At 48.5% G+C, this 18852-nt stretch overlaps 2 protein-coding genes across 2 annotated transcripts; both read left to right on the forward strand.

The window, feature by feature from the left end:
• Positions 1 to 4453: 4453 nt before the first annotated feature.
• Positions 4454 to 5395, forward strand: LOC140221163 (uncharacterized). Its single transcript, XM_072290485.1, has 2 exons — positions 4454 to 4738; positions 4892 to 5395. Exons 1-2 carry the CDS (start codon positions 4454 to 4456, stop codon positions 5393 to 5395), a joined length of 789 nt encoding a protein of 262 aa, XP_072146586.1.
• Positions 5396 to 8313: 2918 nt separating this feature from the next.
• Positions 8314 to 10985, forward strand: LOC117840379 (receptor-like serine/threonine-protein kinase At2g45590). The gene has a single exon (XM_034720887.2). The coding sequence runs from the start codon at positions 8360 to 8362 to the stop codon at positions 10589 to 10591; it is 2232 nt and encodes a 743-aa protein (XP_034576778.1). The 5' UTR covers positions 8314 to 8359; the 3' UTR covers positions 10592 to 10985.
• The last annotated feature ends 7867 nt before the right edge of the window (positions 10986 to 18852 follow it).

Genomic DNA, 18852 nt, shown 5'->3' on the forward strand with positions numbered 1-18852 from the left:
CCGCCATCATCTTCCCCAAAAGCACGAATGAGTTCCTCGCCAATCCGATCCAGCTCCGCGTTGGGAGCATGCCGGTGGACTCAGACTATGCCACCTCCTTCGTTGACTCGGTGTCCATCGCTAGCTTGGCCTCCGTCGGATCTGCATCGATGGAGCAACGTCTTCACCCAAGGATCATCACGCCACTTGCCCAACAGGTCGGCGATCTCTCTCTCTTAGAGAGAATCCTGTACATCCTTGCAGCAACCCACCCACCCACACCCTTCGATCTAATTGTGGGGCTAGATCGCATCAGCAACACCATTGTTGAGTGCATCAACCTCTCCGAGGTGGCATTACGCCCCTGAAGATCAGTGCAGGGATCCCCCCATGCTCCCTTTGGCATCAGGAACTCTACTACCATGTTTTCCGAAAAACTCGTGCAGTCTTTCAAGATCCAATATGATGACCCACCCGAACGCACCTAGTTTCGGACTGCGGTGAGTTCTAGGTCCCTCACTTCACCTTAAACCCAAACCCTTACAGCGAGGGTGACGGTGGAAGCCCTAATCACTAGATCGGGAAGTCTTCGCAATCTCCGTTGATGAACCTCCCTGTGATGGTGCAACTTCCTCCCAAGAGGAAGGGCGCAGCGAGAGGAATTGAGACCGTGGTAGGCGCCGCCTATAGGAACGAGCTAAGCCAGTTCATCAGCCACCACCGCCCCCACAGTGGCTGGTGCACCGCCTGTCCCGCCAGTTTGACCCAATGATGCTGTCAACAACAGCCAAGATGACGCAGGAGCTCGGCAAAGGCACCCTAACCCCTCGCCCGCTTGCAATCTAGGCCAACTTAGAACAAGCCGGCCACGATGTCTTCGTCACACCCCAGGGCAACCTAGGGGTTATCTTTGCCGATCTGGAAAACCTTCCGGATCCAAGCGTGACTCCATGTTGCTAACGCCTAGATCAAGGAAAAGGCCCAGGCCCTAGTTGGCTCAAGAAGCCAATCATCACACTCCAGATCTACATATACCTGGCACTCCCGCAGTCGATCTACTCAGAGTAGATTGGATCACAGCTAAGCCGATCACGGCCACCGCAGGGGAGGTCGGCTAGAACCCATTCAAGAGGAGGAGGTGGACCAATCCAAAAGCACCGACCACCACCCCGACGATGATGACCGCTGGCCAATCAACCACCGCCTGGATGGACGAGGGGACGGTGAAGGCTGTGGTCAGCCTGGTCAGCAACCTGACCGCGACCTCCGCGACAACCTCCGTGACCATTGCGACCTCCATGGCAAGCTCAACAACCATCACTGGGAGCAAGATGAAGTGGAGCTCTGCCGCCACACCTAATACAACCACGACTTCGGCACTCCAGGGTTCAGCAACCAGCCAAACCGCGACATGGAATAGGAGGCTTGCAACTGCCGAGAGGAGGAGCTGTGTCACCTCGACGATTACGGCTATCACTGCGGCGCCCCTAGTGATGCTTAAAATCCTCCCCAACACAACAATGGTGCATGCCCCAAGGCCCCGCTGGTACAGTACCACCTCATGGAAGACGATGGCATGGACATCGACGGGTTCGCCGTGTTCACCCCCCGCCTTAGTGTTGTCTAGTGGCCGCCTACCTTGAAGCTAGCCATCAACGAGAAGTACGATGGTCGGTCCGACCCGATGATCTGGCTGAAGATGTACTGCACCACGGTCAAGGCTGCGAATGGCACCTACGACCAGATGCCCACCTACTTCCTGATGGTGATGGGAAGTGCACCTCTCTTGTGGCTCGAGAACCTCCCACGAGGCTGCATTGACACTTGGGGTCAGCTCGCTAGAGCCTTCACCCAAAACTCTCAGGCTACCTACACCCAACCTAGAAACACGGAAAACCTTGGCCAAGTCCGTCAGCGGAAGAACGAAACTCTCCACGAGTATGTCAACCACTTCTTTGACAACCGCATTAGGGTGGCCGATGTTCAAGGCCGCGACATCATCTGGTACTTCTGTACCGGCCTCAAGAACCGCTCGATGTTTCATACCATGTTTCAGGCTGCTCCCAAGACGGTTGCACACATGATGCAGATTGTCATCCTTCACGCCGACACAGATGAGGCCGAGAACGTCCAATTCCAGGATGGCAAGCATCGCCATAATGATGATTACGAACCACCAACCCACCAAGACCACCAACATCAGTCCAAGATGGAGCCCTTCTAACCTCGTAGGAGGGCCCCTGAGGTCCTTGTTGCTGAAGCCAACCCTGCGAGGCAGACAACCTTCCTTCATGAGAAGTTTGACGATACGTTGAACACCCCATGCCCCTTTTACAAGGATGCATGCCGCAATTTTTGGGACTGCACGGTCCTCAAGAAAGAACTTGGTGCCCCAATGGATGCAAGCGACCATGCTAGAATGACGATCGCGACAACCGATGCTGCGGCAATCGCCATCGCGAAGACTGCCACCGCGATGACCGTGATGGCCAATGCAGAGAAGAGCACCGCGACCAGCGCAACCCCGACGCTAACTAGGGTGCCAGCAACGACAACAGCAAGTTCCAGCGTGCCAAGCGAGAGGTGAACATCATCATCAGCGGCCCTAAAGCTTTCTGCAGCAATCGCAAGCACAAGTTGCACAAGCGAGAAGTGCACTTTGTCTCCGTTACACCAGTCCAGTATCTACGCTGATCGGAGATGCCCATAATCTTCTCCAGGGAAGATCACTAAGTGCACATCTCAGACCTCGGATCTTACCTACTGGTGGTGGCCGCCATTGTAGACAGAGTCCTCCTCTCCAAGGTACTGATCGATGGCGGCAACAGCCTCAACATCATCTTCACCAAGACCCTGAAGCGCATGGACAACAACTTCAAGCAGCTCCTTCCCTGCGAAGACCCATTCTATGGCATAGTACCCAGAAAAGGATCCTATCCTATCGGGAGAGTCATCCTACCGGTCATGTTCGGCACCCTCGACAACTACTGCACTGAGCACCTCACCTTCGAGGTTGCCAACTTCAAGACTTCCTACAACGCCATATTTGGCAGGTCAATGCTGGCGAGGTTCATGGCAATCCCGAACCATACCTACCTCATCCTCAAGATGCTGGCTCCAAACAGTGTCCTCTCTATCTTCGGCGACATCGAAATGTCCTACAAGTGCGACACAGAAGCCGTGCAAGTTGCTGAGACCCTATACTACTCGCCCAGCGCCACAATGATGCTCGCCGAGTCCAAGAAGGTGGACCAGAGTCAGCTAGAGGTCCTAGAGGTAGACCCGACACCCATGGTGCTACAACCTGACCCACAAGTTAAGAAGATCAACCTTAGCTTGGAAGACACCTCAAAGACGGCCCTCATCGAGGCTGACCTCACCCCAAAATAGGAAGACGCGCTCACCAGTTTCCTCCAGGACAACTCGGACATATTCATGTGGAAACCATCCGATATGTTTGGTGTCCCGTGGGAGTTGGCTAAGCACTCTTTGGAGCTAAACAAGATAGCAAGGCTGGTCAAGCAAAAGCTTCACCGTTTCGCTAAAGATCGCAAGGAGGCCATTAGGGTAGAAATAAATAAGCTCTTAGCTGCAAGTTTCATCCATGTATGTAAGCACCCTGACTGGTTAGCAAATCCAGTCCTTGTAAAGAAAAAAACTAGCGAATGGAGAATGTGTATCGACTACACCGATCTCAATAGGCACTGCCCTAAAGACCCCTTCCCTCTTCCTCGCATCGACCAAGTCGTGGACTCCACGGCCGGCAGCACCCTACTGTGCTTCCTCGATTGCTACTCGGTCTATCACCAGATTGCCCTCAATTACACCAACAAAGATAGGACTACGTTCATAACACCCTACGGCATCTACTGTTACAAGACCAAGACCTTCAGGTTAAAAAATGCTAGCGCCACCTACCAGAAGGCAATCCAGGGTTGCCTCAAAAAACAACACGGCAAAAACATAGAGGCCTACATCGATGATGTAGTCGTCAAGACAAAAGACGAAGAAAACTTCATCACCGACCTTGCCCAAACATTTGACAGCCTCCGGGCTATCGATGGAAACTCAACCCGGGCAAATGTGTCTTCGGTGTCCCATGGAAAGCTCATGGGCTTCATGGTCAACCAACACGGCATCAAGGCCAACCCCGTCAAAGTGGAAGCCATCAGGCGTAGTCGGCCGGCAAAAAGGACGTCATGAAGCTCATAGGCATGATGGCGGCCCTAAGCCGTTTCATCAGCAAGCTCGGTGAAAAAGAACTCCCCTTCTTCAAGCTGCATAAGAAGGCAGACAAGTTTGAGTGGGCTGATGAGGCCCGCAAGGCCCTCGAGGAACTCAAAAAATTCCTCTCCACCCCTCCCGTCATGATGGCTCCGGCCAATCAAGAAACGCTGCAACTATACATCTCTGCGACAACACACATTTGAGCATGGTGCTAGTTGTAGAACGCGAGGAACCCGACCACGCCCACATGGTGCAAAGGCCAGTATATTATGACAGCGAGGTCCTGAGAGACTCCAAGGTCCACTACACGCAGGTTCAGAAATTGCTCCATGCAATCCTGATCACCTCTCGTAAGCTGCGTCACTACTTCAAAGCACACAAGATCCAAGTGGTCTCCTCCTACCCAATCAGTGAAATCCTATGCAACAGGGATGTCCATGGCCGAGTCATCAAATGGTCCATGGAGCTCGGCGAATTCGACATCAACTTCTGCCCACGTCATGCAATCAAGTCCCAGATCCTGGCTGACTTCGTTGCTAAATAGACTGAGATCCAAGAGCCGCCTTCCTCGGAGAGGCCGGAGCACTGGATGATGTACTTCGATGGCGCCCTCAACCTCGAAGGAGCTGGTGCAAGGGTCCTCTTCATATCCCCGAAAAGTGAGAAGCTCAAGTATGTCCTCCAGATCCACTACAAGGCTACCAACAACGGCGTCGAATACGAGGCCCTCATACATGGGCTCCACATCTCCACCACACTCGCCATTAAGCGCATACTTGTGTTTGGCGACTCCAAGGTCGTCATTGAGCAGGTCAACAAGTCTTGGGATTGTACCAAGGAAACCATGGACACCTATTGTGTTGAGGTCCGCAAACTTGAGATTCACTTTGACGGTCTCGAGTTCCATCACATCCCTTGGGACCACAACGTTGCCGCTGATGTCCTATCCAAGCTCGGCTCGAAATGCACCCAAGTGCCTGTCAGCGTGTTCATCCAGGACATGAGAAAACCTTCCATCAAGATATTGGACCCGGACCAAGCTAACAGCAATGCCCAGGCTCAAGCTGACCCAGCACCCACCGATGTCCTGATGATCGAGGCGGAGGAAGACTGGCGCGCACCTTTCATCGCATTCATCACCGACAACATGTTCCCAAAGGACAAAGCTGAGCACGAAAAGCTTGCATGATGCAGCACCAACTACATTGTGATTGGTAAGGAGTTGTACACGAAGCCCGTGTCTACCAACATTCTGATAAAGTGCATCCTCTGCAACGAAGGCCTCAAACTCCTCCACAAAATCCACTCGGGTTCGTGAGGGAACCATGCCGCCTCGAGCAATCTGGTCGGGAAAGCATTCCGCTCTAGCTTTTACTGGCCAACTGCTATCACCGATGCAAAAGAGCTTGTCAGGAGGTGTAAAGGGTGTCAATTCTTCTCCAAGTAGCAACACCTCCCAACGCAGGTCCTGCATACCATCCCACCATCCTAGCCCTTCGCATGTTGGGGACTGGATATGGTTGGCCCTTTCAAGACTGCTCCGGGCGGATACACCCATATCTTCATGGCAGTTGACAAATTCACCAAGTGGATCGAAGTCAAGGCTATTACTAGCATAGAGTTGCCCAAAGCTGCTCAATTCGTCGAAGAGCTCACACGCTGCTTCGGGGTTCCCAACATATCATTACCAACTTGGGCAAACAATTCATAGGATTCAAGTTCTGGGATTTCTGCCAGGACAACCTCATTGATGTATACTACTCCTCAATAGCTCACCCACAATGCAATGGCCAGGTCAAACGTGAGAATGGGATGGTCCTCCAATCCCTTAAGTCTCGCATCTTTAACGACACATCCAAGTACACCACCAAATGGCTCCGGGAGCTACCCCATGTCATTTGGGGTCTCCGCACCCAAAAGAGTTGGGCCACCGGCTACACCCCATTTTTCCTCGTCTACGGCTCAGAGGCTGTACTACCAACAGATGTTGCCTTTGGTGCCCCGCGGATTCAATACTACAAGGAAGAGGAAGCAGAAAAGAGTTGGTAGGTCGACATCGACAGCCTAGAAAAATACCGTGTGGTGGCTCTGATCTAGCACACGCGGCATGAACAGCAGATTCGACGCTACCACGACAGGAATGTCCAGGAACGCTCGTTCAACGTCGGTGACCTGGTGCTCCGCTGGATCCAGTCCACCAAAGACATGCACAAGCTGTCGGCCCCCTCGGAAGGCTCCTTCATCGTGAAAGAGGTCATTCAACCCGGTACATGCCGGCTGCAGTGTGCGGATGGCTCATGCATCCCCAACCCATGGAACATCCAGCACCCATGATGCTTCTACCCTTAGGATATAAAAGTTATGTACTCTTTCAACTTTCTCATATTGAATAAATAAAACCTCAGAGGTTCTTTGCGAACCTACTACCTTCTTGCTTTCTCACCCGAGCTCTTACTTACGCTCGGGGGCTGTCCGACCTGATCGACAGACCACACCCTTGCCGCTACGCTCAGGGGCTTCCCCCATTACGTGCCGACCTCTGTGTCTTGCCTTTTCTCCTACCCCTCTCATGACAAGTACGACTAACTCGTGTTGGCGGTGTCCTAGCTCACGAAACCCAAACAATCTTGCATCCGCCCCCTCTACAAGGTTGAGATCTGCTATCAGTAGAGCTAGGCAAGGCTAGGTGCTTAGCGGCTACAGGCCTAAGCTATTCGATGTCCTGTCGTATACACCAAAGAAGGGATGGAGGCTTTCAACTTGCATAAGTTAGTTGACTAGTTTACTCATCTCATGACACAGATTGATACACATTATAGTCTTTCTATTACAGGTCCAACTCTTTGATTAGTCCTCCACGACTCGTTGATATTGCTCGGCCAGTTCCGGGAGGTTATCAACATCAAAGTCCTCGACAACGCCCATTCCAACGTGCTCCACAGGCAGCCAGGGGAAGTGCATCTTCAGAAGCGCAATGACATTCTTTGCGTACTCCATGGCAATCTCCTTCATCAGCGCCTTCAGCCGACTAGGAGCACTCCTCAGTCGGTCCAGCAGTGGCGTCGGCTTGGTAGGATTGGCCTCGGGCTGGACCATGTCCATCACGTAGCCCGCGGCCGACCGTAGGTCCTCCAGCTCCACCTCCAGCCCTGCAATCACCACTTGATCATGCTGAAGACTATGCATCGCTGCAATTAAGCACCGGTCCATATCCTTGCGCAAGTTGGTCTTTGCGGAGTCCTTTTCCCCAGCACATTTCGCCGTTCACCTTCTCCAAAGTCTCTTTTATAGTTCAAAATTTGTAAAAAAAAATGCATTTGTAGCTTTTGGACCAACTAGATTTAATTGTATACACAATTAATTGCTTAATTGATAGATTTTTTCTTTTTCAAGATGCATTTTTGCATTTCCAAGATATATGCGCATTTTAAAGCCTAACTTTTTTCTCTTTTCAAGATTTGGTCCGTGTTGATTAACTTGTTTAATTACGGGTATCTATATCATTTCTCATAGATACTTAATACTCCTTCCTCCTTCCGTATCAAAATATTTATCGTTGTTACCATTCGTCTTATTTAAAAATTTATTGCGAATGTATGAGAAGATAAGTCGTGTTTAAAATAACTATGATGGTAAAGTAAGCCACAAACAAAATAAATGATATCTATATTATTTTTTGAATAAGACGGATGCTCAAATGGTGTGATAAAAAAGTCAACAGCAATAAATATTTTGATATATATTTTAAAAAAATTCTAAAGTGCATTTTTTGTGGGACAGAGGACGGAACCACGACGATTCTATTGTCTGAGATCACGCGATCAGCAATTTGAGGATCAGAGAATGGTTACAGACAGCAAGAGCCTGCTAATCCGTTGGTTCTCGAATCCCGTGGTGCATCCCTCCTCGCTATGGACCAGGCCTACATTGACTTCTTCGCCGAATCCAAGGCCTAGCTTTATCATCGTCACCGATCAACTAACTAATAATTACAGGTCGCAGTCCCAACGCCTCCGGCCTCTCCCCTTGTGCGCCGCCCCCGGAGCCCGCAGCAGCCTGCCGTGGCCCCGTGTTTCTCCGGACCCCACTCGTCATTAAAACATACGGGAAGATTACAACCCTGCTACACGCACACGCGGCTCTACACGGAAAAATGGAAGTCCTAGAAACCAACACAGGCAAAGGCAATCGAGCAGAGTCAGAGTCAGAGTCAGAGCCCTCTCTGAAGGCTCGAGCTGGAAGCCAGAAGCTAATTAATGGTGGAAAGCCAGTCCCCTTTCCGGCGCCGCCCTCTCCTCCTCCTCCGCTGCCGCCGCGCCTCCCGATGCCCTCCCGCCAGCCCCCTCTTCCGGCCCCCTCCGCCTCCGCGCCGCCCCCGGCCGCCGCGCTCCTCCAGCAGCAGCACCGCCACCACCAACGCCACCTCGCCGCGAAGGCCGCGGCGATCGTTGCGGTCGCGCTCGTGGTCGCCCTCGTGGCCGCGCTGTGGTGGCGGAGGAGGAGAAAGCGGGAGGAGGCGAAGCCAGAGGGGACCAAGGGGACCCTGCGGCGCCTGTCGTACCGGCAGCTGAGGCGCGCCACGGCCGGTTTCGCCGCGGGGAAAAAGCTCGGGCAGGGAGGGTTCGGGCCCGTCTTCCGCGGCGCTCTCTCCCCGGAGAAGGGCCGCGGAGGCAGAGGAAGGGAGCGTCCCGTCGCCGTCAAGGTCATGGACGCCGCGGGCTCCCTCCAGGGCGAGCGCGAGTTCCACAACGAGATCGCAGTCGCCTCCCACCTCATGAGCTCCGTCTCCTCCTCATCCGCCGAGGAGGCGCTCTGCTCCAACGTCCTGCTTCCGTTCGCTTACTCGATGCCGGCGCGCGGGGGAGAGGCGCGGCGGCCACGCCGGATGATGCTTGTCTACGACCTCATGCCCAACGGGTCGCTGCAGGACGCGCTGCTGGGGACGGGGTCGCGCCGCCGCCCGGACCTCGTGGCGGAATGGCCGCGCCGGCTCGCCGTTGCGCGGGACGTGGCCGCCGCGCTCTGCTACCTCCACTCCGTCGTCAAGCCGCCGGTCGTGCACGGGGACGTCAAGGCCAGCAACGTCCTGCTCGACGCAGACCTCAGGGCCCGCCTTGCTGATTTTGGCCTCGCCCGTTTCAGTTCCGACCCTGACCCTGAAGGCAACCCGGAGAGCGGGCTGATTGCTGAAGGCGATGATATGATTGCCGAAGGCGGTGATGCGAATGGGCATCCTGATGGTGGATGTGATGATGACGTCTCGGTAGTGGCAGAGAGCACGGTAACGACCATAGTGAACTGGGAGGGGAATGTTGCACCCAAGTCGCTGGAGGATGATGAGGGTTTTACATCTGCATCGCCGGCAGAGGCTGCATCCACTTCTGGGTTTGATAAGACCAGCGTTGACAGTGGTATGAACAGCCGGAGCTGCAATGGTGGCTCATGTACTGGTGGCGCCACCACATCAGGCACTGGGAATGACTGGTGGTGGCGGCAGGACAATGGTGCACCAAATAGCGGTGTTAAGGACTATGTCATGGAGTGGATTAGATCGGAGATAAAAAAGGAACGCCCCAAGGGTGATTGGATTGCAGGGACAGCTGTAACCAATCCAGTTGCCGAGAGGAAGAAGTCGAAGCGAAGGGCACGAGAATGGTGGCGTGAGGATTATGTTGATGAGCTCGCCAAGAAGCAGAAACGGCGGGCACTTGCCAAATCAAAGAGCCAGCAGGTTGGGTTGCAATGGTGGGAAAGGGATATTGATGATGACTTGGATGAGAAGGGGCAGTCAAAGTGGAATTTGGTAAAGAGCTGGAGCCGGAGGAGCAGCAATAGCACCAGTAATGGCAATGGCAGCATTAACTGGTGGGTAAATGGTGCAAGAAGCAGCCGTGACTGGGCAAGCGGAGAATTAATTCCCAAGAGTGGTGGTACAGTGAGCAGCACGCCGAGCATGCGCGGCACGGTGTGCTATGTGGCTCCAGAGTATGGTGGCGGAGGCCCTTTATCGGAGAAATGTGACATCTACAGCTATGGGGTCCTATTACTTGTTCTTATCTCCGGTCGCCGGCCATTGCAGGTAATGGCGTCACCCATGTCGGAGTTTGAGAAGGCAAGCCTTATATCATGGGCCAGGCACCTTGCACGTGCCAGCCGCTTGCTTGATCTAGTTGACCCTGCCCTGTGTGATGTTAACCGTGACGAGGCACTGCTCTGCATTACGGTTGCACTGCTCTGCATCCAGAGGTCTCCAGCTCGTCGCCCATCGAGTGAGGAAGTGCTCCAGATGCTCTCTTGTGAGGGAGAACTCCCAAACCTCCCACTGGAGTTCTCACCATCACCACCTGGTGGCTTCCCTTTCAAGTCCCGGAGAAATGTTCGGTGAGTTTGTTTAGGTTCTTGCTTAGGTGCAAAAGGTAGCATTAACCTTATGCCTTTATGTATGCTTCCTCATGTATACCTTCGTAGTTTATCTTCTTTTTCACTTACTAGTATAAAAATCTCACTAGATGTGAAAAAGGTAATGGAAATCTCAATTCACATTTGAAAAGAACTAAGGGAAATGGAGGTGACTTTAGTGACCCTATGGAGTGGGGAGTATGCGTTCTATGCTGATATGTCGTGTGACATCTTTTTGTTGGACACACCTAGAAGGTAGTGCTTTATGGACCCACACGAATTTGGTGGGTGGTGTTGTCTCGTCCTCTCCTGAAAATCCATTATGTTGAGCTACTATGCCTACTTGTATGGTGGATTCAAGCTTTTGCTGTTCTGATTTACCTTTCTCCTCCTTTTGCATTGAGGTTTCACTAACACTTTTCCTTGCGTGGTCTATTCTTCCGGGTTGCTACTACTAGTTAAAATATCAGAGTCAACCAGGTCATTATGCTATCTTCAAAGGCTTCATTGAGGTGTCACTGTCACTCAGTCTTGGGTTGTTTGACACAATATATTGGTAGTGGTAGGTTAGAGGCTCACACAACCTGCTGGTAGGTTGGTTGTTAACATACATTGCATTATATTTGTAGGTTTAGCCTACATTGCTTCAGAGCTTTGTTATCCTAGACTTGTTAATGTTGTTAGTACAATGTGCACGCTGTTTGATGTGAATGGGTAGGAAGGCTGTCAACATTGGGGCAAGGAACGTCACAACCATGTCTGGTTGTCAACATTCTGTGAAACTGACCACCACATACCCTGAACTTAATACATCCTCTTTTGTTCTTGATCCTCGAAAGAATTCATTTGTTTTCTCTTCGTTGTGTTCAATGTGCTTCACTTATTCATCCAATCTGACACAGCGAGTGGTCCATTGATTTATATGCTTTAATTCCGGTTATCTATATATCCAGGGTAAATTGGTTCAAAGGGCGGGTTGGGTATATATTCAGTAGCAATTTGAAACCTATGGATTTTGCAACATGGACAGGACATAGTAACAAGTAATAACCTCCAAGACACCACAGTTCACTACTAAATACTCTAATCAAAATTATCTGATGCACTATCTTGCTTTTTCTTGCAAAATTTTTTAAGTATTCTGTTGTTTTCTGACCATGGCACTGATATGTTTTCCTAGATCTAGTCTGGTGTAGAAATTTAGTAGTGTTGAAGGGCCCTTAGAGACATTTACAACTGGAGATGCTCTGAAGCTAATTCAGTGCACCACTGAATCCTCTAGTTAATTAGATGGATTCGTGTGGGCTGCAGCAGGAAGTCTAGAGACTAGAGTACATGTATGACTTGTGTTGTAGTATATGGTCTATAACCAAAAAGAAAAATCTAATAGATTCCACAAGATATTAATTAATACTAGAATGGCCATTAAGAGGAGTTTCTATGCAGATAGTTTGTTCACTCGAAGCCTAGATAATTGGAGTTTTCACAAGAGAAAGAAGGGGGATATATAGTTACATTGTGTAAAGCATTAGCTGAGGATGCTGTCATCAGTTTGCTGCATGTTGGACTCTTTTGAACCTGAAACAACCCAAAATCAGATGATAATTGTATGGGACCTTAGATTTCATAGTAGTAGAACTCTTTTCGCGGAAGTGAAGCATCTTTAATGTGATCAATACTGAGACCCCGTAAGCTTTTTATTGGCTATGTTGCTTCTGATTCTGATAGACATATCAGACTAAAGGAGCTAATGCCTTCCCATTCGAAAATTTTTACACCTGCCTGCGGATTTCAAATTTCTTAGTAAAAGTACTAATCTGTTCCGAAAGACAAATCAGATCGTCAAAACATGTACATTGGTGAAGAAACAATAACAAAAAGAAAAATAATACACTTCGGAATTTGTGCGAAATGTTGTTTTGTTTTGACTCATGATTTCATAATGACACCGTAAACTATGGCCCAGTTTGTTTGTGCATTCTACCAAACACCTTGCTTATGCTAGAGAATTCTGCCAAACACCTTGCTTATGCTAGAGGTTGTAGAAGTCCTGTTTGTTTCCGCTTATAAGCAGCTTATCGGTGGAAATAAGCGAGAATCCTGTCAAACACCTTGCTTATGCTAGAGGTTGTAGAAGTCAATTTGGTTAGTGATAGAAACATTTCCAGTTAAATATTATTTCATTTATACTACATGCTTTGCTGTCGTGGCTAAGTTATAGGAACTGCCCAATTTGAACTTCAGTTGGCTAAGTTGTAAGAACTGCCCAATTTGAACTTCCGTTAAGTGAATTGACAGTCATGCCAATAGGACGAGAGTCAACACTTACTCGTCTTGCAACGTGTCAAGTGACAACTCACACCTAGAGATATAAGACTCGATGCAATTCAACGTAACAAGAGATAAATCCGGTAGTCCCGGTAGGTGTTTCACAATATGCCCAAGATCAAGCAACACCAACCATACAAATTGCATATCACCATATGAACCATAAAGAGTAATTTTAAGCATTACACAAGTTCAACAATTAAGATTACAAGTTCACGACATACATGGTTCAAATCTGAAAATTTAAATGAATGAGTTCCAAAATACAAGTCTTGTACTCATGGCAACAACAACATGGGATCAAAAATTAAGGTTCAAGTTTTCCCAACATCTAACTCATGAAAGAATCACATCTACGCAGTGGATACGATAGAATAACGCAAAGAAATGATGGTGTTGTTGCCCAAGAACACCACCAAAGCAACAACGACCGCGCTAGTCACTCATCACGCATCCTTGGATCGGCACAGTAAAAGTGACCAAACACGGTCTCCGGTTCACCTGCAACTTTAGGGAGCGATAGCAACATGAGTACAAAAAGGTACTCCAAATCTTACGCAATTACGCAAATATATAACAAGGAGCATGCATAATGTTGAATAAAGAGTAAGGCTTTAGGGTTAAGTAAATTTTGCAAAAGCCTAGGTCATCCTATCCTTAATTTTTGACCATAAGCATGTCAATATCACCCTATGGACCGCTAGCAAATTTTATTGATTTTGCCTAAACCCACTTCAAATTTTAGTTAAAAATAATTACATCAACATGGTAACATGGAGTGTATGAACAAGTAAGGTATTAGGCTTATCCTTCCCATTAGGGGATGTGTGGTAGCACGGAAAAGATGCTCAAACCTACGTCAACAACATATGGTCCTAATTGACTCAAGCGGTCTATGCCACTGAGACTCTATTCTAGTGACCCTACACACTGCTCAAATCTCGTATCCATTTAACCATCATGTTCATGTTGGGATACGAGGTAGACTACGCTAGCGCAAAACAAAAATTTTCTACCATGTAAACCAAGAAAACTGCCGTATATGGATCACGGGATTACCACTCGATGCTGGTACGGAAGTTGTAGAATCGCGTCGGGGCAGCGAAGTCGATCAGCGTAGTCGATCAGCGTAGTCGAACACGCAGTCGAACACGTAGTCGATCACATCGACGTCGAGCAGCTCCTCAGCAGCTTGTCCAGGTGCAGCAAGGTCGTCCTCGTGTCGCGGCTCGTCGTCGGCTCGTCGTAGCTCGTTTGTGGCTCGTCGTGGCTCGTCGGCGGCTCGTCCCAGTGCTGCAGGTGCACCACCTCCAAGGTATCCACATGTGCAAGGAGGAAGCGTCGCAAGCCGGACTGCTAGGTTCGCGAGTTGCAACAGGTGTGGGCGTGGGCGTGGGAGGCGTGGTGGCTATGCTTCGGTCAAAAGGTGTAAAACCCTAGGGTGTCCCCACCCCTCTATTTATAGAGGTTCCTGACGGGCCTCTGGGTCCAAGACCCATTAGTACTCCTAAACCTGATCCAATTCGGATCACATCCGAATTGGGCTTCCAACCCCTTAAGTGTGTGACCCTATAGGTTCGGATACGTATAGACATGGCCCGAGTACTCCTACTCGGCCCAATAGTCGGTAGCGGCCTCTAGCAAGATGTGCTAACTCCTATACGCACACGAAGATCATATCAGACGAACTGTCATGACATCACGTACTTGCTACTCTCTTTGCCTCACGATATTTGGTCTACCTCCAAGCTGACCGCTCTTTCTCGATCCTGTCATTCGAAATTCTTTTGTAGGTTAACTCTTAACCGTACGTAGAATGACCATGCATTTTCGGATCCGATAACTCGAGGGGTCTAGAGATATCACTCTCAATTAGAGAGGGGCAAATCCCATCTTGATTGACCACGCCTCACAACATGCTTCTCGACAAACCCGAAAACTACATTTTTAACTTCCCTGTTACAGTGTAGCGTTTGATAGCCCCTAAGTAAGTCGATCCACATCTTGAGTACATGCGACAATCTCAGGTCTAAGCACAAAACGTACATGTTGTATAAAGGGAGAACTAATTCTCATGTTGGGTCAGTCCTAGTACATGTCTCTACATGTGCCTACATTATTAGTTTGACATCTCCATGTCCATGATTTGTGAAACATAGTCATCAACTAATACATGTGCTAGTCTAATATTCATGTGTGTCCTCACATGAACTCCGACTAGGGACAGCTTTAGAATAACCATACAAGTAAAGAGGTTCACATACAATTCACATAATTGTAAATCAATTTAAGTATCCTTTAATGGATATTCAAGGAACACAATATAAATCATGGATACAAATGGAATATCATCATCTCTATGATTGCCTCTAGGGCATACCTCCAACAGTCTCCCACTTACACTAGAGTCAATCTAGAAGGTATCTAATACGTATAGCTCTTACATGCGCATCATGCTTAGCCTGCGGGAGAGGCTTTGTCAAAGGATCGGAAATATTCAGATCCGTGTGTATTTTGCATATCTTGATCTCACCCCGGTTAACAAAGTCTTGAATGAGGTGAAATCGCTGAATTACGTGTTTGTTCTTCTTGTGGTTCCTTAGCTCCTTTGCTTGCACAATTGCCCCATTGTTATCACAGTAGAGATTCAATGGGCTGGACGCATTCGGGAACACACCAAGCTTAGTAAGGGAATTCCTTATCCAAACACCCTCCTTCGCGACTTCTGAAGTCGCGATGTACTCGGCTTCTGTCGTAGAATCAGCCACCGTCTCTTGCTTGGAACTCTTCCAACTAATAGCACCACCGTTTAGTGTGAACACAAATCCTGATTGTGACTTTGAATCGTCTCTGTCGGTTTGGAAACTAGCATTGGTATAACCTGTTACAACGAGGTCCTCCTCACCTCCATAGATGAGGAACATATCTTTAGTCCTTCTGAAGTACTTAAGAATGTTTTTCACTACCGTCTAGTGATTCTCACCCGGATTAGACTAGTGTCTGCTTGTCATACTTAGCGCATATGAAACATCTGGGTGAGTACGTATCATTGCATACATGATAGAACCGATAGCCGAACCATATGACACTCTACTCATAAGATCCCGCTCATCAGTAGTCGAAGTACACTGAGTCTTGCTAAGGTATATGCCATGTGACATAGGCAAGAACCCTTTCATCGCCTCTTCCATATTGAACCGTTTCAACACTTTGTCAATGTAAGTATCTTGGCTTAATCCTATAAGCCTTCTCGATCTATCTCTATAGATTTTGATGCCCAGTATATATGCCGCTTCCCCTAAGTCCTTCATCGAAAAATTATTTTTCAGTGAAGTCTTTACGGATTCAAGCATAGGAATATTGTTTCCAATCAGTAATATGTCATCCACATATAAGATTAGAAATACTACAGAGCTCCCACTAACCTTCTTGCAAACACAAGACTCTTCTTCGTTCTTAATGAAGCCAAACCCTTTGACCATTTCATCAAAATGAATGTTCCAACTCCTAGATGCTTGCTTCAACCCATAAATGGATTTTTGAAGTTTGCATACCTTTCCAGTATTGTTCAGATCGACAAAACCTTCGGGCTCCCATATATTGCTAGGTGCCATCTACAACAAAATAATAATGCAAAATACTAAGACAAACGTATCCATGATAGAGTAAATCACATTAAACTATTTAACAGAATCTACTCCCACTAAAATTAATATCCCTCTATTGATACTTAGTGATTTAGGATCCACAACTAACAAGTCTACTAGTGAGCTTTAGCATCACCGCTAGCAAACAAGGTAGATCGGTAAACAACTTCTTGCTAATCATATCACATATGACTCCTGTTGTTGGGTGACATCTCCATGTCTCGGCACCCAACCTTTATGCCCCAAGGTCCTTAACTGTTAAGATAACCTTGTTAAGCAAACCAACCCTTATGTGTGTAAGTGTCCGACACAAACTTGTCTAGTCAAGGAAAACTAGTCAAATTTGATAGACCCACCACCAGTTGTACAAGACATGGGACGGTGCAAGTTTTAGTTGGGAGGGCATACAAACTTAAACTTTGCGAGAGATCGTTCTACTTCTAACATCGCATTATGCAGGAAGTAAAACATAAAGAATAGCATTCGCACAGTTGTGGCACAGTATGACCCATTTTCTTATGGTGATCTCCATCTCCATAGAACCATTTCACCATGGTGATCTCCATCTCCATGTTCCATGTGCGCCATTCTCCTAGTGATGAGTCCTCCAAGAACTAGAACATGCTATTACACCTGATAGCTAGTAATGTAGATTACATAGTTGCCTGAATCATCACTGATTGGTACGCAGACCATTAAATACATTAAGGTGACAACACATATGGCTCCAGTCGTGTTGCCGTACGCGTGACACGCAGGTCACGAATGAGTTACACACATGCATCACATACACAAGGGGAGCATACTGATCACAAAATGATAGCATCCTGTAAAATAGAGTTAGGCGTTCTAACGTTCCAAACTTCAGAGGCCCGAAACTCCATCTTCCAAGCTGAATTTGGGAAATCTAATTTCGTCAAAACCATCAAAGTCAGTCGTAATCAAGTGTAACTTTTTCTGTAGATTAATTTTCATATAAAATTCGCCTCGATCCGAGATCGTACCGAAAAGTTACGGCTGTTTTTACCGAAGCACACGCATACGGCAAAAATTCCGACCCGGTAGTAGATCCAACCTACTATTGCACATCTCATGCGCCTGGCGTATGAACCTGGGTTTCAATTCGATCAATCACATTGATCTTCGCTTGGTGCAACTGGCATTATGTGTATCACTTAACTCCGATGGCGGAAATCGGACCGGTAGGAGTATGTCGTTACACTACCATTGTAGCAAGAACACGAAACCAGATCATAGATCATACTGAAAACTCGCATATCTCCATATGCACACATCCCGAATCCATAACAAAACAGCTATGGCTTTGATACTACTGTGGGGTACGAGGTAGGCTACGCTAGCGCAAAATAAAAATTTTCTACCGCGTAAACCAGGAAAACTGCAGTATATGGATCACGGGATTACCACTCGACGCACAGGTGCGGAAGATGTAGAATCACGTCGGGGTAGCAAAGTCGATCAACGTAGTCGATCACGTCGACGTCGAGCAGCTCCTCAGTAGCTCATCCACGTGCAGCAAGGTCGTCCTCGTGCCGTGGCTCGTCGTGGCTTGTCGGCGGCTCGTCGTGGCTCGTCCAAGTGCTGCAGGTGCAACACCTCCAAGGTATCCACACGTGTAGGGAGGAAGCGTCGCAAGCCGAACTGCTAGGTCCACAAGTTGCAATAGGGTGACGGCGTGGGAGGCGCAACAGATGTGTTTTCAGCCAAATGGATGAAACCCTAGGGCGCACCACCCCTCTATTTATAGAGGTTCCTGACAGGCCCCTAGGTTCGAGGCCCATTAGTACTTCTAAACCTTGTCCAACTTGGATCATATCCGAATTGGGCTTCCAGCCCCTTAAGTGTGTGACCCTATGGGTTCGGATACGTATAGACATAGCCCGAGTAATCTTACTCAGCCTAATAGTCGGTAGCGGCCTCTAGCAAGACGTGCCAACTCCTATACGCACACGAAGATCATATCAGACGAACCGTCACAACATCACGTACATGCTATTCCCTTTGCCTCACGATATTTGATCTAGCTTCAAGCCAACCGCTCTTTCTCGATCTTGTGATTCGGAATCCATTTGTAGGTTAACTCTTAACCGTACGTAGCATGACCATACATTTTCGGGTCCGATCACTCAAGGGGTCCAGAGATATCACTCTCAATTAGGGAGGGGCAAATCCCATCTTGATTGACCATACCTCACAGCATGCTTCCTGACAAACCCGAAAGCTACCTTTTTAACTACCCTGTTACGGTGTA

Source organism: Setaria viridis, chromosome 9, assembly GCF_005286985.2.
Source record: "Setaria viridis chromosome 9, Setaria_viridis_v4.0, whole genome shotgun sequence".
Lineage (NCBI taxonomy): Eukaryota > Viridiplantae > Streptophyta > Magnoliopsida > Poales > Poaceae > Setaria > Setaria viridis.

What these genes read in the sequence shown, in the direction of transcription:
- LOC117840379 (XM_034720887.2), top strand. Translation starts at nt 8,360, where the DNA reads ATGGAAGTCCTAGAAACCAACACAGGCAAAGGCAATCGAGCAGAGTCA.
- LOC140221163 (XM_072290485.1), top strand. Translation starts at nt 4,454, where the DNA reads ATGGTGCAAAGGCCAGTATATTATGACAGCGAGGTCCTGAGAGACTCC. An exon ending in CCCAGATCCTGGCTGACTTC is followed by an intron (nt 4,739 to 4,891) that starts GTTGCTAAATAG and finishes TATGTCCTCCAG; the next exon opens with ATCCACTACAAGGCTACCAA.